General features: G+C 41.9%; 1 protein-coding gene across 1 annotated transcript; it reads left to right on the forward strand.

Annotated features, from left to right (window-relative positions):
• Positions 1 to 707: 707 nt before the first annotated feature.
• On the forward strand, positions 708 to 23,769 carry PSMA6 (proteasome 20S subunit alpha 6; the record flags this gene model as incomplete). Its single annotated transcript, XM_080707292.1, has 7 exons — positions 708 to 783; positions 10,127 to 10,221; positions 11,485 to 11,566; positions 14,138 to 14,293; positions 17,685 to 17,863; positions 20,281 to 20,375; positions 23,588 to 23,769. The coding sequence occupies 7 exons, from the start codon at positions 708 to 710 to the stop codon at positions 23,643 to 23,645; spliced, it is 741 nt and encodes a 246-aa protein (XP_080563418.1). The 3' UTR covers positions 23,646 to 23,769.
• Positions 23,770 to 24,095: the final 326 nt, after the last annotated feature.

Raw genomic sequence — 24,095 nt, forward strand, 5'->3', positions numbered from 1 at the left:
TACTTTTTATTTTGAAACTGGGTCTAAGTTGCGGAGGGGCTCATTAAGTAGCTGAGGCTGGCCGCGAACCCGCGATCCTCCTGTCTCAGCCTCGCAAGTACGGGGGTTACAAGCGTGGGCCACCACGCCCGGTAGAAGGCTCGGTTCTTTCCAGGGGCCATTTGCACCCTCCCCGCTCGGTGCCCAAGTCTGACCGTCGCTGAGGCTGCTGCTGCAATCCTCCCGGGCCGCAAAAAAAGCGGCGAGTCAGGTAGAGGTTAGGCAGAATAAGCCGGCGCTGGCGTCAGACACAGGACGGCCGCCACCGCTACCCAGAAACGTGAAGATTACACAGTCCACTTAGGTCACACGGACAGGCAAAACACCACTCCAGGGCCCCAGAAAGCTTCTACATCCCTGCTACCACCTGTCCACGACCCAGACTAAACCCCAAAGACCCCGGGACGCCGCCGCGCCGTCCGCCCCAAACCCAGCCGCAAGCCCCGCGCACGCGCAGGCGCACTGCGAAGGCCGGGCCCAGGGGGCGGGGCCTCAGAACGCCCGGGGCCAGTAGGAACTGCAGAGCTGGGAGGTCTGCGTGCGGCGTGCCAGAGCGGAAGGGGACCGGCCGGTGCCCCGGAAGCAGTCTCCGCAGCTTCCGGGAGGGGTTTGTGCGCCGAGTGCGGGAGCTGCGGGGCCCAGGTGTTTGAAGGAGTGGGTGCACCAACATGTCCCGTGGTTCCAGCGCTGGTTTTGACCGCCACATTACTATTTTTTCTCCCGAGGGCCGGCTCTACCAAGTTGGTGAGTGAACCAGGTCCTCCTGTGGTCCCTCCGAATTGCCCTGTCATGGTTCGGCCTGGTGCAGGCAGACGCGGCTGGAGTTTAATTGGGGCTAAAGCGGGGCTGGAGCAGGGAAGGGAGAAGGGCCGAGGCCAGGGGGAGTCCCGCGGTGTTCCTTCCTCCGGTGAAAGCAGGCTCTGGGGCCCGAAGGCTGCAACGCAAGCCTGGCTCCTCTGCGAGCGCCGCACCGCCTGGACACAAAAAGAGTTAAGGCGGGATTGCAATGCCTGGCCTCCGGCCTCCTCAGGCCCTTCAGTTCCATTCTGTCCCGAGTAGGACCAGTGTCTTCTCTCAAGAAAACAATTGGTCTTCTCAATTAAATGCCCCAGTTCTGTTTTCCTTTGTTTGGAGCATGAACTTTATTGTCCTGTGGTTAATTCCACGCATTCAGAGCTTCCTGTGTGCCAGACATTGGTAGTTAGGGGGTACAGAAGCAGATGTTACACCATTTCCATAATCAAAGCTCACAGCTTAAAAGGAGTGACAGTTAAGAAGGCAAACAGATAAAAAGCAAAATGAAAAGTGCCAGTTTTCAAGTATCTTGAGTTCAAGATCTCTTTGGAAAACTGGTAAAGTGAGTGGCTTCTAGGAATACAGCTATTTATTTATTTATTTATTTATTTTGCAGTATTGGGATGGAACTAAGGGTAGTCTACCTCCGAGCTACACTCCCAGGCCTAATTTTTATTCTTTATTTCGAAACAAGGTGTCAACGATTTGCAAAGGGCCTCTCTAAGTAGCTGAGACTGTCCACTAACCGAGATCTTCCTGTCTCAGCCTCCTGAATGCAGGGATTACAAGCGTGCGCCACCATGCCCTGCTGCAATACAGACACTCTTAAACTGGCATTCTCTTTAAGCCAACAGCTACTTGAATGCTCAAAGTTTCAAAGCTGGTTTTGAATTGCAAATGAGATTTTGGGTACTACTTGTTTACTAAATATCACCTTTAGTGGAAAGAAACCTAAAATAGTTACCAGTTACTCAATATATTCTTTTGAATTGTAATAGTGTGGACTTTTGGTTATGACCTTTTGCCATGGAGAATTTAGTGTCAGAATAGCATGGTTCTAACATCTGGTCCATAATAGTTTTTCTTTTAAATAAACTTAATACTTCAGTGTTTTAACAAGGACAGTGATATCATCTTGCTTAGAAATCATAAGAGAGCTGACCTATAGATGAGGTTCTTTTAAAAATAGGGCTAAAGATAACTTGAACACTGGATATGTAGCTTAGTAGTAGAGTACTTGCCTAGTATCAATGAGACCCTGGGCTCAATCCCTAGCGCCACACACAAACATAGTTAATTAAAAGAAGAAAACATGTCAGGCTTGGTGGTGCATGCTTGTAAACCCAGTACTTGGGAGTCTGAAACAGGATCACAAGTTGGAGGCTACCTTGGGAAACTTGGCAAGACCCTGTCTCAAAATGAAAAATGAAAATAAAAAGGGCTGGAGGTGTAGCTCAATGTTAAGAGTGCCCCTGTGTTCAGTCTCCAGTACCCACCTTCTCTGTACACACAGATAGCTTGGTGAAATTTGTCCAATATAACACCACATAACATATATAATGTGTCAAGGAATAGTATCTTCTACCTCTGAGCTATATGCTCATTTTTTTTTTTTTTTTTTTTTTTTTTTTTTGGTGTGTGTATATTGCTGGGGATTGAACTCAGGGGCATTCTACCTCTGAGCTACACCCCAGTCCAATTTTATTTTTATTTGGAAAACAGGAATCTTGCCTCGCTGAGCTTGGCTTTGAACCTGCAGTCCTCCTGTCTTGTCCTCCCAAGTACTGCGATTACAGATTACATATGTGCATCACCATGCCTGGCTTAGTAATCGTGTGTGTGTGTGTGTGTGTGTGTGTGTGTGTGTGTGTTACAGCTTCCCAAGTACTGGGTTACAAGCGTGTGCCACCATACCCAGCTTTCAGTAACCTTTTAAGCTTCAGTTAGTTGAAAAAACATAATCAGAGTTAGAACAAAGAAACAATAATTCTCCAAGAATTTTTTGTTTTGAGTGTTTTATTTCTGAGTTTTAAACAGTTTTCTTTTGCTGGGCGTGGTGGCACATGCTTGTAATCCCTGTGCTTGGGAGGCAGAGACAGGAGGATCACGCAGGTTTGAAGCCAGCCACGCGCGCTGGCTTAGGAGACCCTGTTTCCAAATAAAAATGTAAAAATAGGTCTGGGAGTGTAGCCTGGAGGTAGAAGGGCTTCCAGGAACCCCAGTACCACCAAAAAAAAAAAAAAAAAAAGTTTTCTTTTGTACACATTGGTTTTCTTTCCTTTCTTTCTTTCTTTCTTTCTTTCTTTCTTTCTTTCGCCTGGGGATGGAACCCAGGAGCATTCAACCTCTGAGCTACACCCCCTGCCCTATTATTTATTCTTTATTTTTAAACAGGGTCTCACTAAGTTGCGGAGGGCCTCACTAAGTAGCTGAGGCTGTCTGTGAACCTTGATCCTTCGGTCTCAGCCTCCCGAATGCCAGGATTACAAGCGTGCGCCACCACGCCTGGCTTGTACACAGTGATTTTAATCTCTGCCTAATTGAATTATACATCCCTGCTATTCAGGGCTTTGACTAGACATTTTTAAGAAAAAGAAAGTGAAAGAACAGTATGAGCAAGCAGTCTCGTAGTGGAGTGTTCAGGCCCTCTAACCATACCTGGGTTCAGATCCCTGCTCTGCTCAGTACTAGCTAACCCGGGCAAGTTACATAGCCTTTACTTTATTTCTTTTTGTAAAATTGAAGCTAATAATTCCTCCTTCTAGGGTTGTTTTGAGGATTAAATAAGACAATGTATGTAGAATGTTTAGTGGTGCCTGCTACAAAATGCTCAGTAAATGTTATGAGGTGCCTGGTTGTTTGCCCCCCCCCACCCCCAGTACTGGGGATGTAACCCAGGGGTCTTCTACCTTCGGGCTGCATTCCTCGACCTATTTTATATTTTATTTGGGAACAGAGTCTCACTAAATAACTGAGGCTGGCTTCCAAACTGCACAATCCTCTTCTTTCAGCCTCCCAAATACTGAGATTAAAAGTGTGCACCACCATGCCTGTTTTTTTTTTTTTTTTTTTTGTCTTTAAATGAGTAGTTTGCCTTGCGTGGTGGCACATGCTTGTAATCCCAGCACTTGGGAGGCTGACAGGAGGATCACACAGGTTCGAAGCCAGCCTCAGCAACTTAGTGAGACCCTGTTTCTAAAAAAGGTCTGGGAGTATAGCTTGGAGGTAGAAAAGCCCCTGAGTTCCACTCCCAGTACCACAAGGGGAAAAAATAAATGAGTAGCTCTATAGACATAGAATATTTCTTGTTTTGGGCGCCACCCATCCTTAGTTCTCCAGTGAAATATATATACATATCATAATATTGTAATCATGGTGTTTTATTGGCTTATAAACTTTAGAATCTTCCAAAGACAAAACATTTAAGAATAGCCGGGTATGGTGGTGCACGCTTGTAACCCCAGTATTTGGGAGGCTGAGACAAGAGGATCATGGTTCGTGGGCAGCCTCAGCTACTCAGTGAAACCCTGTTTCAAAATAGTTAAAAATGGAGCTGGGGCTGTAGCTCTAAGGTAGAATGCCCCAGGGTTCCATCCTCAGTACCGTGGGGGGGGGGGACAACTAAGAATTATGAAGTGCAAATTATTAACTTTTTTTTTCAGTACTGGGGATGGAACCCAGGGGCTTTCTACCTCTGAGCTATACCCCCAGCCTTATTTTTTATTTCTTATTTTGAAAAAGGGTCTCACTGAGTTGCAAAGAGCCTCACTAAGTAGCTGAAGCTGGCCACAAATCGCAATCCTCCTGTATTAGCCTCCCAAATGTTGGGATTACAAGCCTGCACTACTATACCTGGCTCCAAATTATTAACTTTGACAGCAGGAAAGCAATATAACAAAAATGGAGAAAGAAAAACTTAGTGGGAAAGTAACAATCTTCTTCGCTTTTCATAATTGAGACTCAAAAAAATAAATGTAGGAGTTTGCTGGGCGTGGTGGCGCATTCTTGTAATCCCAGCATTTGGTAGGCTGAGACATGAGGATCACAGTTTATGGACAGCCTAAGCTACTTAGTGAGGCCCTTTGCAACTCAGTGAGACTCTGTTTCAAAATAAAGAATAAAAAAATAGGGCTGGAGGTATAGCTCGGGGGTAGAATGCCCCTGGGTTTCATCCCAGTACCACCAAAATATATATTTATATAGGAGTTGGTATAGCTCAGTGATAGAGAGCACTTACCTAGCATGCCTGAAGCCCTGGGTTTGATCCTTAGCTCCAAAATAAATAAAGGTTCTTTCTTCTTCTTCTTTTTTTTTTTTTTTTTTTTTTTTTTGGTGGTACTGGGGTTCCTGGAAGCCCTTCTACCTCCGGGCTACACTCCCAGACCTATTTTTACATTTTTTTAAAATTTGGAAACAGGGTCTCCTAAACCAGCATGCACGGCTGGCTTCGAACCTGCGCGATCCTCCTGTCTCTGCCTCCCAAGCGCGGGGATTACAAACGTGCGCCACCACGCCCGGCCCAATTTTATTTCTTATTTGGGAACTAAGAATCACTAGGTTGATGAAAGTCTGACTGCTTGCTGAAACTCTTGAACCTGTGTTCCTCCTGTCTCAGCCTCCCAAGTACTGGTAGGTATGTACCACCACACTCAGCTCTTAAATAAATGTAGCCTAAAATTGATAGAGATATAAATTTAAAGTTATGTTAACCGTAATTATAAACAAAATTTATAAGTAAATTATAACAGTGACAGTGTTCCCAGAAAGATTTTTTTGTTTAATTTCGTGTGTGTGTGGTACTGAGGGTGGAACCCAGGACCTTTTCTACCTCTGGGCTATACTCTCAGACCTATTTCATGCTTGCTTGCTTGATTATTTATTTATTTTTGTGGATCTAAAACCCAGGGGCATTTGACCTCCGAGGTACACCCTCTGCCCTACTCATTTATTCTTTTTTTTTGGGGGGGGTCTGGGGCTGGAACCCAGGGGCATTCTACCTCCGAGGTACACCCCCTGCCCTATTTTTTATTCTTTATTTTGAAACCGGGTCTCACTTAGTTGGGGAGCTTCACTAAGTAGCTGAGACTGTCTGTGAACCGTGATTCTCTAGTCTCAGCCTCCCGAATGCTGGGATTACAAGTGTGTGCCACCACACCTGGCTATTCTTTATTTTGAAACAGGATCTCACTAAGTTACAGAGGGCTTCACTAAGTAGCTGAGGCTGGTTGCGAACTGCGATCCTCCTGTCTGTCTTCCAAATGTTGGGATTACAAGTGTGTGCCACCATGCCTGGCTTTTGTTTAAATTTTATACTCTGGTAACTATTGGGGGGAAAATTTTAAATATATGTATGCAAGTATGTCATTTTAAACATGTATGTGCTAAAAATTGTAGAGCAATCTATGTTTGAAATTTAATTTCAGAACTAGGGGTGATGCTCAGTGATATCTAATAAGGATCAGGCCCCGGGTTCATATCCCAGCAGTGAATTGGGGGGGTACTTAATTTTAGGGCACCTCGCTTGTATATTACAACATTATGTTGAAATCTTTAAATATACACAATAAGAATTTTTTAATTTCTAATTTTAAGTATTTCTTAAATTACTAGTTTGGTAACTAAGGCTCTGGTTGACCAAATTAAGTCTGGCTACTTTTCTTTTTTCAGACTTTTCTTTTTCTTTCTTTTTTTTTTTTTTTTTTGGTGGTACTGAGGTTCCCGGAAGCCCTTCTACCTCTGGGCTCCACTCCCAGACCTATTTTCACATTTTTATTTGGAAACAGTGTCTCATAAGCCAGCGCACGTGGCTGGCTTCGAACCTGCGTGATCCTCCTGTCTCTGCCTCCCAAGCGCGGGGATTACAAGCATGTGCCACCATGCCCTGCTTTTTTCTTTTTTTTAATTGGGGATTAACTCCAGGGGAATTCTACCTCTGAGCTCTCCCCTCCCCAGCCCTTTATATTTTGAAAACAGAATGTGGTTGAATTGCTGATACTGGCCTTGACCCTTTCTCAGCCTCTAAGTACTGGGACTACAGGTGTGTGCCACCACACCTAACTCTGGCTACGTGTGTATGGATGCCTTGTGCTAGGGATTGAACTCAGGCTCTCATACATGATAGGCAAGTGCTCTACTGCTGAGGCAGGTGCTCTACTGTTAGGCTACACCTCCAGCCCTTTTTATTTTACTTTAAAATGTGTATGAGAAGCCGGGTATGGTGGCATATGCTTGTAATCCCCACGCTTGGGAGGCTGAGACAGGAGGATCGCACAGGTTCGAAGCCAGCCTCAGCTGGCTTAAGAGACCCTGTTTCCAAATAAAATATAAAATAGGCCTGGGAGTGTAGCCCGGAGGTAGAAGGCCCCTGGGTTCCTTCCACAGTACCGCAAACAAACAAACAAACAAACAAAGTGTGTGAGTGTGCTAGAGATTGAACCCAGGACTTTGCACATGCTAGGCAGGCACTCTTATCACTGAGCTGCATTGCCAGCCCTTTATTTTATTTTGAGATTGCTAAGTTGCCCAGGATGTCTTCTAACTTGCCATCCTCCTGCCTCAGCCTCTCACATAGCCAAGATTACAAGTATGTGCTTACCTGGTAAGTCTGGCTTTTAAACTCCATTTTCTGCTTGCTGATTCTTTGCTGGATGGGTTTGGCAAAGGAGAGGATTGGTCTCTTGGATTTCCTGCCAACTGGTTGTGAGGACTTCCTCCTTGAGTCTAAGATGGGAGCCTCCTGATAGGAAGCGCCAGAGAAATGGACTAGCAGAGAGACAGAGATTGGAAAGGACAGTTTGTAAATGAAATTTAGAAGTAGCACTTTGACTTGGCATGGTAGCTTATTAGTACTAGTACTAATTCTAGTACTTGGGAGGCTGAGACAGAAGGATTGCAGGTTCAAGGACAGCCTCAGTAATTTAGTGATACTCTCAGTAACTTAGCAAGACTCTTTTTTTTTTTAGTACTGGGGCTGGAACCAGGGAACATTCTACCTCCGAGCTATACCCTCAGCCCTATTTTTTATTCTTTATTTTGAAATAGGGTCTCACTGAGTTGCAAAGAGCCTCACTAAGTACCTGAGGCTGTCTGTGAACTGCAATCCTCCTGTCTCAGCCTCCCAAATGCTGGGATTACAAGCATGTGCCACCAAGCCCAGCACCCTATTTGTTGTTGTTGTTGTTCTCCTCCTCCTCCTCCTCCTCCTCCTTCTTTGGTCTGGGGATGGAACCCAGTGGCATTTGACCTCCGAGCTATACCCCTTCCCTATTTTTTATTCTTTATTTTGAAAGCGGGTCGCACTGAGCTGCGGAGGGCCTCACTAAGTAAGCTGAGGCTGGCTGCAAACCTGCGATCCTCCTGTCTCAGCTTCCCATGTGCTGGGATTACAAGTGTGCACCACCACACCTGGCTTGGTTTAGGGTTTTAGTTTGATTTGATTTGTTTTCTTTTTTGTATGTTGAGTAGTTTTAGACTGTATCCTGGATATTTGCAGATGTTGTGAAGCATCTGGATTCTGTTATATTCCTCCAAAGAGTAAGACTTATTTTTTTTGTAGGTAATTAATTTGATTAATCTAAAGCTATAACGTCTGTCTCTTGGGTGGCATCTCACATCTCACTTTTCTTGTGTGTATATGTGATGCTAGAGATTGAACCCAGGGGCATTCTATCTCCAGACTACACCCTTAGCCCTGTTTTTATTATTATTATTATTATTATTATTATTATTTATTTATTTATTTATTTATTTTGTGGTACTGGGGGTGGAACCCAAGGGCTTTCTACCTCTGGGCTATACTCTCAGACCTATTTTATACTTTATTTGGAAATAGGGTCTCACTACCATACCCAGCTTTATTTTAGTTCTTTTATCCTTAGCTAGGGTACTCAGAGACTGCCTTATACATATGTGGTTGTGAAATCAGCCAGACATACTTGGGAGGCTAAAACTGGAAGACTCCCAGGTTCACGGCCAACCTCAGTTAATTCCTGAGGCCCTCCTCAACTTAATGAGACCCTGTTTCAAAATAAAGAATTAAAAATAAGGCTGGATGTGTAACTTGGAGGTAGATTGTCCCTACGTTCAATCCCCAGTAAATTAAAAAAAAAAAATCAGCCAGACATTTGAGCAATGTTTACTTATTGAAATCGAGGCTCTGTCTCACTAGCACTCGCTCTCCCTCACTCTCTAGCTGCTATGGTTGCCCCAAACTGTTCTCTTAATTATTCAGGCCAAAAGGATTTGAGTTTTCTGTGAGAGTTTAGCATGTATTGCTCTCGAACTGTGAGTTAAAAAAATGGGAAATTTGCCTTAGGCATACATGCCCTTACCCCAGATATGGACACAAATTGATTAAATCAAAACTTTGTTGGAGCCGGGTGTGGTGGCGCACGCTTGTAATCTCCACGCTTGGGAGGCAGAGACAGGAGGATCACGCAAGTTCGAAGCCAGCCACGCGTGCTGGCTTAGGAGACCCTGTTTCCAAATAAAAATGTAAAAATAGGTCTGGGAGTGTAGCCCAGAGGTAGAAGGGCTTCCAGGAACCCCAGTACCACACACACACACAAAAAAAAAACCACCAAAAAAACCCCAAAAACTTTGTTGGGAAGCCGGGCGTGGTGGCGCACGCTTGTAATCCCCGCGCTTGGGAGGCTGAGACAGGAGGATCACACGGGTTTGAAGCCAGCCTCAGCTACTTAGTGAGGCTCTCAGCAACTTAGTGAGACCCTGTTTCCAAATCAAATAATAAAAAAAAGGGTCTGGGAGTATAGCCCGGAGGTAGAAAGCCTCTGGATTCCACCCCTAGTACCACCAAAAAAAAAAAAAAAAAAAAAAAACTTTGTTGGGATTTCTGTACTTTAGCCTAACGAAAATAATTTCCCTAAAATGAAAGTAAAAAGATATGAAATTGATTTTAACTATGATAGCTGTTTTATTATTTTGACTTTCCACGTCTTAGATATCATTCCATGTTCATAGAGCTTGACCTCATTGTGTGTGTATGTGTTTGTGTTATTGGAGATTGAACCCAGAGGCATTCCACCACAGAGCTACCCCTCAGCCCCATTTTAATTTTTATTTTGAAACAAGGTCTTACTAAGTTGCTGCGGACCTCATTATAAGGTGCGGCAAATCTGTAATCCTCCTGTCTCAGTCTCCCAAATACTGGGACTGCAGGTGTATGCAACCACACCCAGCTTGACCTCATTCTTTTTAGTGACTATTTTTTATTCCATTGTATGAATCTATGATAAATTATTCTACCTCTTAAAAACCTCATTTTGTTTTCCAGAATATGCTTTTAAGGCTATCAACCAGGGCGGCCTTACATCAGTAGCTGTCAGAGGGAAAGATTGTGCAGTAATTGTTACACAGAAGAAAGTACCTGTAAGTAATACTGTCCAAGTAGACCTTTTCATGAGTGCATATAAAAGTGTATTACTATCTACATGCGTTAACATTATTTTTGCTTTGACTTGCTTTCCTATTAGTCATTCAAGGAGTAGTTACTGAGAATTTATATACGGTTTATCTGAATAGACAGAAGTAGCATGTTAAATTTTGTGGTATGATTATAAGCACAATGGGATTTCTAAGTCTTTTGTCTTCCGGGACTTTGAGACAAGTTTGGTAAGCCCACAGGAAGAATATCAAGAAAAGGGGAAAAAAGTTGTCTTCTACCCCCCTCCCCTGTGTGTGTGTGTGTGTGTGTGTGTGTGTGTGTGTGTGTGTGTGTGTATTACTAGAGACTGAACCCAGGGGCACTCTACCTCTGAGCTACACCATAACACTTTTTCTTTTTTATGGTACTGGGGATTGAACCCAGGGGCCTTCTACTTCTGTTTTATTTTTTATTTTGAAATAGGGTCTCACTAAGTTGAGGATGGCCTTAACTAAGTTGCTGTGAACCTGCAATCCTCCTATCTCAGTCTTCCAAGTACTGAAATTGCAAGTGTGTGCCACCATACCTGGCTTTATTTCTTTATTTATTTTTAAGTATTGGGATGGAACCCAGGGCATTCTACTTCTGAGCTCTACACCCCAGCCCTATTTTATATTCTTTATTTTGAAACAGGGCCTCCCCAAGTTACAGGAGGCCGCACTAAGTAGCTAAGGCTAGCCACGAACCGTGATCATCCTGTCTCAGCCTCCCAAATGCTGGGATTACAAGCGTGCACCACCACACCCAACTTATTTCTTTTAATTTTTAAATAGGGGTTCACTAGGTTGTTGAAAGTCTTGCTCCATTGCTGAGGCTTTCCTTAAACCTACAGTCTTCCTGTTTTAGCCTCCCAAGTACTGATATTACAGGTGTGCACTATTGTGCTCAGCTTCACACCTGTTTTTTAACTGTAAAATGGACAAAACTCTTTATATAGTTTATTTTTATAGTTTCATAAAACTTTTTTTTTTTCAGTACTGGGGATGAAACTCAGGACATTCAACCTCCAAGCTACATCCCCAGCCCTATTATTCTTTATTTTGAAACAGGGTCTGATGAGTTGCAAACCACAATCCTCCTGTCTCAGCCTCCCAAATGCTGGGATTACAAGCATGCACCATCACGTCCAGCTTCATAAAACTTTTTGTGACTGCAAAGAGACCTGTGGTTTTTTTAAAAAAATTGTCTTGATTTATTTTGTTTATTAGGACAAATTATTGGACTCTAGCACAGTGACTCACTTATTCAAGATAACTGAAAACATTGGCTGTGTGATGACTGGAATGACAGGTAATCAGTTAGGTGTTTATTTATATATATATATATATATATATATAAGCTTTTTTTGTGTGTGTGGTACCAGGAATTTAACTCAGGAGCATTCTACCTCTGAGCTATACACCCAGCCTTAGTTTTATTTCTTATTTGAAAACAGGGTCTCCGTAGGTTCATGAGAGTCTCCCTACTTGCTGAAGCTGTCCTCGAACCTGTGATCCTCCTATCTCCTGTCTCAGACTCCCAAGTACTAGGATTACAAGCATGTGCCACAATACCTAGCTATATTTTTTGAGTCTGTCTTTCTTTCTTTCTTTCTTTCTTTCTTTCTTTCTTTCTTTCTTTCTTTCTGTACTGGGGATGGAACTCAAGGGCATTCTACTTCTGAGCTATACACCCAGCCCTATTTTTTATTCTTTATTTTGAAACAGGCTCTCCCTGAGTTGCAAAGGGCCTCACTAAGTAGCTGAGGCTGTCCACAAACCACGATCCTGTCTCAGCTTCCCAAATGCTGAAATTACAAGTGTGTGCCACCACACCCAGCCTTTTTTGTTTTCTTTTTTTTTATGCAGAAACTGAGGATTGAACCCAAGGGCATTCTGCCTCTAAGCTACACCCCCAGCCTACTTTTATTCTTTATTTTGAGATAGGGTCTAACTAAGTTTTGGAGGGCCTCACTGAGTAGCTGAGTCTGGCCTTGAACCTGTGATCCTCTAAAATAGTTTTTCTAAGTTACCCAAGTTGGCCTCAAACTTGTAATCCTCAAGTAGCTGGGATTACAGGCATGTGCCATTGTGCCCTGCTCTGTGATGTGCCTTTGTTTGTGATACAGGGATTGAACCCAAGAGCATTTTACCTTTGAGCTATACCCCCAGCCCATTTTTTTTTTTTTTCATCCCCTGGGGATGGAACCCTGGGGCTTCTACCTCTAAACTACACTGCCAGCCCTATTTTTTATTTTTCTTATTTGGAAATGGTTTTGCTAAGTTGCTGGCGGCCTCACTAAGTTCCTGCAACTGGCTTCAAACTGATCTTCCTGTCTCAACCTCCCAAGTACTGGGATTACAAACACTTGCCACCACACCTGGCTTGTTTTTTTATTTTGAAACAGGGTCTTGGCTAAATTGCTGAGGCTGGCCTCAAACCTGCAATCCTCCTGCCCTAGCCTCCCAAGTAACAGATTACAGAAATGTGCCACCATACCCCGTTCCTTTGTATTAATTTTAAAATTACTTTTAGTGATTGATTTTAAGGTGGTATGAATATAGTTGCAGTTTTCTAAAGTTAGTGTTGATATTTTAAGGGTATGGTGTGTTTTTTTGAAATCACAAATATAATGGATTTAGGTCTTTATGTAACTGTTGGGGAAGCTAGGCTGAGGCCCTTCTCATAGATGCTCTATTTCAGATGTGGTTAGTATTTAAGGAAACTGAAGTCATATCCACTCAAATCTGGTAGTCATGACCCTGGTTATAAGTGGGTGAGAATTATAAAACCTATTTTGGGTTTGTGTTTTGTATTCTTAAGGGAATTTAAACCTAAAAACAAAGATCAAGTGAGATTATTCTTTCCTTAAAGCTTGGTCTTTTGAGAACTGTTAGGTACTTGCAGAAACTATTTTGACTGTTGGTGAAGTGTTAGCATAAATGAGTAGGTTGGTATATTGAGCTCCATGTTTTTAAGTTTTTTCCTTTCTTACCATGTACTTGTTGCTGAGTCACACGGTGTTCATTGGCAGAAGCAGCCATAGTGACCCATGTGTATGTGTTATACTGGGGATTAAACCAAGGGGCATTTTACCTCTGAAGTACATCATAGCTCTATTTTATTTTTTATTTTGCAACAGGGTCTCACTAAGTTGCTCAGGACCTCGCTAAGTTGCTGAGGTTAGTCTCAAACTTGTGATTTTCCTGTCTCAACCTCCCAGGTACTATGATTACAGGGATGCACCACCACGCCCAGCTCTGACCCCGTTTTAAAAGCTTTCCTTAATTCACAGTGGAGAAATTGATAAAGATACATATGGTAGAAAATTTTTCTGGCTTTCAGGTTCATTCTTTACTTTAAAAGAGGTAAACCTAATGCCGGGCGTGGTGGTGCACGCTTGTAATCCCCACGCTTGGGAAGCGGAGACAGGAGGATCACGCAGGTCCAAAGCCAGCCGCGCTGGCTTAAGAGACCCTGTTTCCAAATTTAAAAAAAAAAAAAAAAAAAAAAAAAAAATATATATATATATATATATATATATAGGTCTGTGAGTGTAGCCTGGAGGTAGAAGGGTTTCCAGGAACCCCAGTACCACCAAAAAAAAAAAAAAAAAAAAAAGAGGAAACCTAGCTGGGCGTAGTGGGACATGCCTGTAATCCTAGTACTTGGGAGGCTGAGAAAGGAGGATTGTAGGAAAGCCTCAGCAAGTAGTGAGACTCTCATCAACCTAACAAGGCCCTATTTCAAGGTAAAACTAAAAAAGAAAAAAGAGCTAGGTATGTAGCTAATAGGTAGAATGCCTTGAAGTTCAATCCCCAGTACCACATAAAGTAAATAAACCTTTTTTGTTGTTTTGTTTGTTTGTTTTAATGCTGTAAGCTGACAGCAGATCCCAGGTACAGAGGGCACGTTATGAGGCAGCTAATTGGAAATACAAGTATGGCTATGAGATTCCTGTGGACATGCTGTGTAAAAGAATCGCTGACATTTCTCAAGTCTACACACAGAATGCTGAAATGAGGCCGCTTGGTTGTTGTAAGTATGCTAAGAAGTCTCCCTAATCTATGAACTACAACATTTTAAGAGAACATTTATAAAGATATGTAAGTAACACTTGGGTTTAGAGCATGTGGTTTAGAAATTGAATAAAATAGGACAATATAATAAATCAAGGCTGAAGGGCAAATTTTACAATAGTATTTTAGGCTCTTTTTTTTTTTTTTGGGTGGTACTGGGAGTGGAACCCAGAGGCTTTCTACCTTTGGGCTATACTCCCAGCCCTATTTTATATTTTATTTAGAAACAGGGTCTCACTAAGTTGCTGAGAGCCTCACCAAGTAGCTGAGTCTGGCTTCAAACCTGTGTGATCCTCCTGCCTCAGCCTCCCAAGCGCGGGGATGACAAGCATGCGCCACCACGCCCAGCTCTTCCCTTGATTTCTTAAATAAGGTTCTCCTCCTTAGTTTCTTTAGCTCCTCCTCTTTTGCTGATCCTTTAAATGTTGTTGTTAACTGTGTTTTGTCTGTGGTTCTTTTCCCTCTCGGCTGTGTCTAGGTAATATGCGTAAATGGCCTCGCTTGTTATGGGTATGCCAATGCCAGTTAGTTCATGCAGTATTTTAACACATTCCCTTCTTCCCTGTCTCACAGACACTTCAAAATGAAATACTAGCTGGTAGTGATGGTGCACGTTTGCAATCCCAGTACTTGGGAGGCTGGCAGGAGGGTCCCGGGGTTCAACGCCAGCCCCAGCTACTTAGTGAAGCCCTTTGCAACTCAGTGAGACCCTGTTTCAAGATAAATAATAAAAGTAGGTCTGGAAGTGTACCTCGGAGGTAGAATGGCCCTGGGTTCCATCCCCAGTACAAAAAAAGAAAAGACAAGACAAAGAAGAAAGGAAGAAAGGGGAGAAAGAGAGAGAAAGTCATTACTTTAATACTTTGTTACTTGCTCTGAGTAGGAAGAAGTTTGATGATGATTTTTTTTTTATTGTGGTACTGGGGTTTCTGGAAGCCCTTCTACCTCCGGGCTACACTCCCAGACCTATTTTTTATATATTTTTATTTGGAAACAGGGTCTCTTAAGCCAGCGCGGCTGGCTTCGAACCTGCGCGATCCCCTGTCTCTGCCTCCCAAGCGTGGGGATTACAAGTGTGCGCCGCCACGCCTGGCAATGATGATGATGTTTTATATCCATAATATGGTAACAGATTTGTGGTACTAAAGTTACACAGAATTTAGAGGTTTTTTTTTTTTTGTACATACTCTTTAGAGGGGTATATACCAACAGTAACAAATATGAGCAATGTAAAAGTGAGCAGGTAGCTCCTAAGGGAAGTGCATTCGTCACAGCATTCCCAGAGTGTGTTATACACTGTTAGCTCCATTCCTTAATAGGAATTTCTTAAATCAGAAAAGAAGAAAAGTAGGCCTTGGTCAAATAAATAGAACTATTGAGTTAAAGTAGGGCTTCTTTTTCTTTTTTTCTTTTTTTTTGGGTGGTACTGGGTGTGGAACCCAGTGGCTTTTCTACCTCCGGGCTATACTTCCAGACCTATTTTATATTTTATTTGGAAATAGGTCTCACTAAGTTGATGAGAGCCTCACTCAGTAGCTGAGACTGGCTTTGAACCTGTGCGATCCTCCTGTGTCAGCCTCCCAAGCATGGGAATTACAAGCGTGTGCCACCACGCCCGGCTTAAGTAGGGTTTCTAACAGTTTACAACAAAACTTTTTTTTTTTTGTGGTACTGGGGGTGGAACCCAGAGGTTTTCTACCTCTGGGCTATATTCCCACCCCTATTTTATATTTTATTTTGAAACAAGGTCTCACTAAGTTGCTGAAAGCCTCACTAAGTAGCTGAGGCTGGCTTCAAACCTGTGTGATCCTCCTGTCTCAGCCTCCCAAGTGCGGGGATTACAAGCGTGCGCCACCATGCCCGGCTTACAACAAAACATTTTAGAGCAAGAGATAAAGGTGTTTTTCAAATGTGTTGACCAGGTAACATCATAAAGAATTAGGGCTCAAATAAACATGCTTTGAGAAATAATAACAACTGGAAAAATTTTAAATTACATTTATAATATTCAAACATTTCTTAAAAACTTACAATACAAGCTGGGCATGGTGGTTGGTGTACACTTGTAATCCCAGTATTTGGGAGGCTGCGACAGGAGGATCACAATTTCGTGGCCAGCCTCAGCTATTTAGTGAGGCCCTCCACAGCTTAGTGAAACCCTGTTTCAAAATAAAGAATAAAAAGCCAGGCGTGGTGGCTTGTAATCCCAGCATCCGAGAGGCTGAGACCCGGAGTATCGTGGTTTGCGGGCAGCTACTTAGTGAGGCCCTTTGCAACTCAGTGAGACCTGGTTTCAAAAAAGGATAAAAAATAGGGCAGGGGGTGTAGCTCGAAGGTCGAATGCCCCTGGGTTTCATCCCCAGATCAACAAAAAATAAATTAATAAAATAACAAAGAATAAGCCAGCATTGTGGAGTACGCTTGTAATCCCAGTGCTTGGGAGGCTAAGACAGGATTCCACAAGTTTGAAGCCAGCCTCAGCTACTTAGTGAGGCTCTCAGCAACTTGGTGAGACCCTGTTTCCAAATAAAGTATAAATTAGCTGGGCTTAGTGGCGCACACTTGTAATCCCAGCATTCGGGAGTCTGAGACTGGAGGATCGTGGTTCGTAGACAACCTCAGCTACTTAGTGAGGCCCTCCACAATTTAGTGAGACCCTGTTTCAAAATAAAGAATAAAAAAATTGGGCAGGGGTTGTAGCTTGGAGGTCAAAAGCCTCTGGGTTCCATCCCCAGACCCGCGAATGAATGAATGAGTAAAATAGGTCTGGGAGTATAGCCCAGAGGTAGAAACGCCCCTGGGTTCCACCCCAGTACCATTAAAAAAAAAAAAATAGGGCTCGGAGTGTAGCTCAGAAGTACATGCCCCTGGGTTCAACCCCCAGTAACCCCCCCCCCCCCGCAGGAAAAAACAAACTATAGTGCATCTTTTTGTGAAATGAAAGGTTAACTTTTACCTAACTTATCTGTGGTGATACTTATATTTTATCAGTTTTCTTAAAGCAGAAAATGTCATAAATGCCAGGTGTGGTGACACATGCTTGTAATCCCAGCATTTGGGAGGCTGAGATAGGAGTATCGCAGTTTGAACACAGCCTCAGCTACTTAGTGAGGCCCTTGCAACTCAGTGAGACTCTGTTTCAAAAATAAAGAATTAAAAAATAGGGCTGGGGTATGGCTCGGAGGTAGAATGCCCCTGGGTTCCATCTCTAGTACTGCAAAAAACCCCAAAAGGTCATAAAATTGATGGCCAAAATAATGATTAGCAATACCTATGTGACACTACTGCAAAAGAGGAAGTTTGTTGTCTACAAAAGGTATAAGATATTTAATTAGGGTCTTCCCTTTTAGGTATGATCTTAATTGGCATAGATGAAGAACAAGGCCCGCAGGTGTACAAGTGCGACCCTGCAGGTTACTACTGTGGCTTCAAAGCCACTGCAGCAGGAGTCAAACAGACTGAGTCGACCAGCTTTCTTGAAAAAAAGGTGAAGAAGAAATTTGATTGGACATTTGAACAGACCGTGGAGGTAAGTTAACCAAAGGGAGTTGATGTTTTTTCTGCTATATAGAAGTGAGGAGCTTTGCCTAACTGATAGTCTATGAGGTCTTTTCCTGATTTATAGGATGTAATCCAAGATTGTTAATAGTAAAATTGAAGTCATTCAGCTGACATAGGAAAATGAGGACTGGTTTTATTCACTTAATTTCTGTCTTATTTCATAATGTATTTGAAACAGCTTTCAAAGGAATACATGATAAAATTAGAAAATATAAATAAAAGTGAGAATCAAAACCAGGCCAAAGATTTGCATGGCTGCTTTGATTGACAGACTTAAATTAGGTTTAAGCTTAATGATAACAAAAGTGAAAAGGTTAGAGTCAGTAACAGAGCTCTTTTGAAAGAAAAATAGTCACACACCAAATTCTCAGGGAGCCAGACGTGGTGACACACACTTGTAATTCCAGCATTTAGGAAGCTGAGACAGGAGGATCACGTTTCACATACAGCCTCAGCTACTTAGTGAGGCCTTTTGCAACTCAGGCCCTGTTTCAAAATAAAGAATAAAAAATAGGGCTGGGGGTGTAGCTCAGAGGTAGAATGCCCCTGGGTTCCATCCCTAGTACTGAAAAAAAAAAAAAAAAATCAGGGAAGTGTACTTCTTCCTAGTAAAATAACATGCTGACAGAATGACTTGGCAGAAAAAAATATATCTGAAATGCAAAAGTAGAACTAGTTTTCCATTGGGCTCATTTTGGTTGGAAAATTTTTAATTCACTGAACAAGCAAAAATTCGTACACAAATATTTAGTAACCTTAGATTGTAAAGAAGCCTCTTACTGCCAACAAAACTTTTGTAGAATTTTGGAAGTAAAGAACTGGAATTAAAGCCCTTCTGAAGACTAACATGCTTCTGATAAATGAGGAAAGAAAGACTACTATTTAAAATTTTTAAGCCGGATGTGGTGTGTAATCCCAGCTTTTGGGAGGCTGAGACAGGAGGATCTCAGGTTCGTGGCCAGCTTCAGCAACTTGTGAGGCTCTCTGCAACTTAGTGAGATCCTGTTTCAAAATAAAGAATAAAAAATAGGGCTGGGTATGTAGTTCAAGGTAGAATGCCCCTGGGTTCAATCTCTACTTCCACCAAAAAAAAAAAAAAAAACTTATAAAGCCAGGGATGGTGGCACATGCTTATAATTCCAATACTTGGGAAGCTGAGATGTTTAGTTGATGGCTAAATTGATGGCCAAAATAATGATTAACAATACCTTACCAACACCTGTGATACTACTGAGAAAGAGGAAATTTATTATCTACAAAAGGTATAAGATATTTAATTAGTGTTACATAGGTAATGATATTCATTATTTTGGCCGTCAATTTAGCAACTTAGCAAGGCCCTCCACAACTTAGTGAGACCCTGTTTCCAAGTAAGAAATAAAATTGGGCTGAGGGTATAGCTCAGAGGGTAGAATGCCCCTGGGTTCGATCTCTAGTGCCACAAAAAATAAAATTAAGCTGGGCGTGGTCGCACATGCTTGTAATCCCAGTACTTGGGAGACTGAGTGAGACAGGAGAATTCGTGTTTGCGGACAGCCTCAGCATCTTAGTGAGGCCATCCACAACTTAGTGAGGCCCAGTTTCAAAATAAAGAATAAAAAATAGGGCTGGGGGTGTAGCTTGGAGGTAGAATGCCCCTGGGTTCAATCTCCAGCAAAGAAATAAATAATAAATAAATTAAAACATATTTCATTTGGTTGGCAGTTTATCTTATACTAAAAAGGGAAAGTTAGTTTTCATCTGGAAGATCCTATGTGTTCGTTAAATGTTTCTTAAAGATTTTTAAATTGTAATTCATAATAAAAAATCAGATATAAAGCCACTTAAATATTCTTAAATTTTTTCTACTAAGGCTAAACACGGTGGCACACACCTGTAATCTCAGTACTTGGGAGGCTGAGACCAGAGTATCACACATTCGAGGACAGCCTCAGCGAGCAGTAAAACTCTCACTGACCTACCAAGACCCTGTTTCTAAATAAGAAATAAAATCAGGCTGAGGGGTACAGCTCAAAGGCAGAATGCCTCTGGGTTTAATCCCCAGTGCCATGAGAGGGGAGGGGAATTGCTTCTACTCTAAACTCCTTGAAGGTGTAATGTGTCATCTTCGTCAGCCTCTCTTCATTTCACACTTGACCATAGTGTTTTCCACATAATGCTTATAGTTAGCAAAAAAAGAAGTTTATATAAAGCATCCTGTTCTGTTTGATCTGCCCCCTTAATGTAGGGTTGACTTACTAGAAACAAGTTTATTGTCCTTGACAGGTGACACATTACAATTAGTAATCTGTTAGTATGTGGTTATAGAACTATATTATAAACTTGAGAAAACCTTGGAACCTTTGAAAGATACTATGTTTTAATGTTGATATTATTTTTTTATAGACTGCAATTACATGCTTGTCTACTGTTCTATCAATTGATTTCAAACCTTCAGAAATAGAAGTTGGAGTAGTTACAGTTGAAAATCCTAAATTCAGGTAAGTTATATTGTCAGCCATGCATTTAAAGAAATGTTGTTAGCGGTGTGTGGTGGCGCATGCTTGCAATCCCAGCATTTGGGAGGCTGAGACAGGAGGATCGCAGTTCGAGGACAACCTCAGCTACTTAGTGAGGCCCTCTGCAACTCAGTGAGACCCTGTTTCCAAATAAAGAATAAAAACTAGGGCTGGGGTGTAGCTCGGAGGTAGAATGGCCCTGGGTTCCATCCCCAGTACTGTGAAAAAGAAAATTGGTAAGTGCTAAAATTACAGACTAGAACGAAGGATACTTTTGGGTCCATTTGTCCTATAACTTGGTGAGGGTGAGGGGTTTGAACTATGCTTATAGTTGACTTTTTTTTTAACATTTGAAAGATGTTTTAATTTATTGTAAGACTGGAGGTAGCATAGCCTAGTGGTAGAGTGCTTACCCTAGAGTAGCATGCTTGAGGCCCTAGATTCCCAGCACTAGGGGGAAAAAAAATTACTAACATCTCTCTCTCTCTCTCTCTCTCTCTCTCTCTCTCTCTCTCTCTCTCTCTCTCTCTCTTTCTCTCTCTCTTTTTGTGGTGCTGTGGATTGAACCCAGGGGCAGTCTACCTTCGAGCTTTACATTCAGCCCAATTTTTTACCCTTTATTTTTGAAACAGGGTCTCGCTAAGTTGCAGTGTGCCTCACTAAGTAGCGGAGGCTGGCCACGGTCCTGGATCCTCCTTTCTCAGCCTCCCAAGTACTGGAATTACAAGTGCGCGTCACCAGGTCCAGCTTCACTAGCATCTCTTTAAGACATAACATCAGAGGTGACACCGAATAACCTTTTCATCAGGTGCGGTGCTACAAATTTGTAACCCCAGTACTTGGAAGGCCGAGAATCACAGATTCTAAAATAGCCTGTTTTAGAACTGTTTCAAAACGAAAAATAATCTGGGTGTGGTGGTGCATGCTTATAATCCTAGTACTTGGGAGGCAAAGACAGGAAGATTACAGGTTTGAGGACGGTCTTAGCAAACAGTGAGGCTCTCATTAACCTCACAAGATCCTATTTTAAAATAAAAATAAAATAGGGCTGGGAGTATAACCTGGAGGTGAATGCCCCTGGGTTCAATCCCCAGTACCACAAAAATAAGTTAAAAAAGGGGGGGTGCTAGGGTGTAGCTCCAAGGAAGAGGGTCCCTAGGTTCAATCCCTAGTACAATAAATAAAATAACCAAGTACCATGGTAAGTTCCTATTGTTCTAGCTACATGGGAGGCTGAAGCTGGAGTATTTAGAGTTTGAGCCGACCTTGGGCAACTTAATAAGACCTTGTCTCAAAAAACAAAGGACTGGGAATGTAGCTTAGTGTTAGAGCATCCTTGGGTTCAGTGTCCAGTATCACCCATATACACACACGTGCACTTGTGTGTGCAATAAGAAACCTGTGTCTTCCAAATTCCCTGTACCAGAGCCGGGTGTGGTGGCACACACTTGTAATCCCCACCTTGGGAGGCTGAGACAGGAGGATCACACAGGTTTGAAGCCAGCCTCAGCTACTTAGTGGGGCTCTCAGCAACTTAGTGAGACCCTGTTTCCAAATAAAATATAAAATAGGTCTGGGAGCATAGTCTGGAGGTAGAAAGCCCCTGGGTTCCACCCCCAGTACCACCAAAAAAAAATCCCTGTACCATGTATAAGTTCTGTGATAATCTACTGAAATAACTAGAATATATATATCATAAGCATCAACAACTACATAAAGTGTTTAATAATGACCCAAGTTGTACTAAAAATGTCATTCTGACAAATTTCACTTTTTAGAAGTCCAGCAATAATAGGTTACATCAACAATGTTGCAGTTCATTAGTTTCAAGGCAGATAGCATTTAGAAAATGTCATATGTTCAACATTAAACACCATCTGACTTGTAGACTATTCATAGAATTATAATTTTTATTTTCATGAAATCAAGTACCTAAATGAATTTTCATCTTGGCTTTTACAAACAAATTTTATTAAATGGCATTTCAACATTGGAGCTAAATAGAACACATTAAAAATAGTTTAGCTTAGCCAGCTGTGGTGGCGCAGGCTTGTAATCCCAGCATTTGGGAGGCTGAGAGGAGGATCCTGGTTTGCAGCCAGCCTCAGCTACTTAGTGAGGTCCTTTGCAACTCAGTGAGACCCTGTTTCAAAATAATAAAAAATAGGGATCATTTTCAGGGAAATGGATGGAACTGGAGGACATTATGCTAAGTGAGATTAGTCAGTCACAAAAAATACGAAATCAGATGTTTTCCATAATATGTGAGAGCTGAGGAGAAATGGTTCATAGGAGGAACTCTAGATGAAAAAGGAAATCCTATAGAGGAGCAAACAAGACAACCTAAATGAGGAGATGGGAGGGGGAAGAAGGAAATTCTCTAAAGCACACAATGTACTTAAACATATCGAAGTCAACCACTAAGCCAAGCAAGGGAAGGAGGGATGGGAATTGGGTAGGGGTTAAATCGGTGATGTGTACATGTATGTACACACAAGTTTTTTTACCCCAATATGATACATGAATATAATGCACCAATAAAAAATTAAAAAAAAATAGGGCTGAGGTAAGTTTAGTTTGGAGGTTGAATGCCCCTGAGTTCCATCCCCAGTATGGCAAATAAATAAATAAATAAAATAATAGTTTAGCTTTTTATTTAGTTGAGGTATTTTCTGTCTCTGCTATAACTAAAAGTTTTTGCCTCCAAAAGAATTAATTCTAGATCTATCAAAGAGGTAGACTATTTTTATATAGATGAAGTTGATATAATATCTGGGAATTTCTACAAAATAAGAGAAGAGTAGTTAGGTATATAAATTTGTAAAAGATTGGTTATAAGCCAGGCATAGTGGCACACGTCTGGAGTCTTAGTATGTTGGAGACTGAGACAGGAGGATTGTAGGTTCGAGGACAGCCTCAGCAAATATTGAGACCCATGAAGCTAACAAAATCGTGTTTCAAAATAAAAATTGAAATATGGGGCTGGGAGTGTAGCCTGGAGGTAGATTGCCCCTAGGTTCAATCTTCAGTACAAAAATAATAATAAATAAAAGATTGGTTATAAATTGGTGATTGAAGTTGGATGGTAGGTACATGGGATAAGATAGTTCATTATACTATCTTACTTTTGAAATTTTCCGTAAAAAATAGCCTTTGAGAGTAAACAGTGGTTTTCTTGCCCTTTTGCCTTCCAGGATTCTTACAGAAGCTGAGATTGATGCTCACCTTGTTGCTCTAGCAGAGAGAGACTAAATGTTGTCATGGTTTTACCAAATCCAAGACGCCAAGCTTGTATGTTTGGTAACAACAGACCAACATTTTGAGGTCCCTGGCTGTAAAAAGGAACCGTTCCCAAACTCTTCTTACCATTGACGTAGTAGGACTCTGTATAAATAAAAACAGTGCTTTTGGAAGATAATCGTATCCTCTCTTCTTTACCTCCAATTTTAAGTGGTGAGATTTTAATATATGCAGGCTAAAGTATTCACTATCTTCACATAGTAGCTTTAATCATTTTGTTGACAGAAATACAAGTGTCCTTGGCTTAAGGAATTTAGCGAACTTAGCCCCAAACCTAAACTACAGATATCGCTTAATGAACGAATAGTAAATGATAGTGTTGGCTTTGAAACTGGCATGTGAGCCAAGGCCTTCATTCTACAATGCCTCATCCTGGTGGGCTCCTGCAGATTCTGAGCTCTA

Source organism: Muscardinus avellanarius (genome assembly GCF_963383645.1).
Source record: "Muscardinus avellanarius genome assembly, chromosome: 12".
Taxonomy (NCBI): Eukaryota; Metazoa; Chordata; class Mammalia; order Rodentia; family Gliridae; genus Muscardinus; species Muscardinus avellanarius.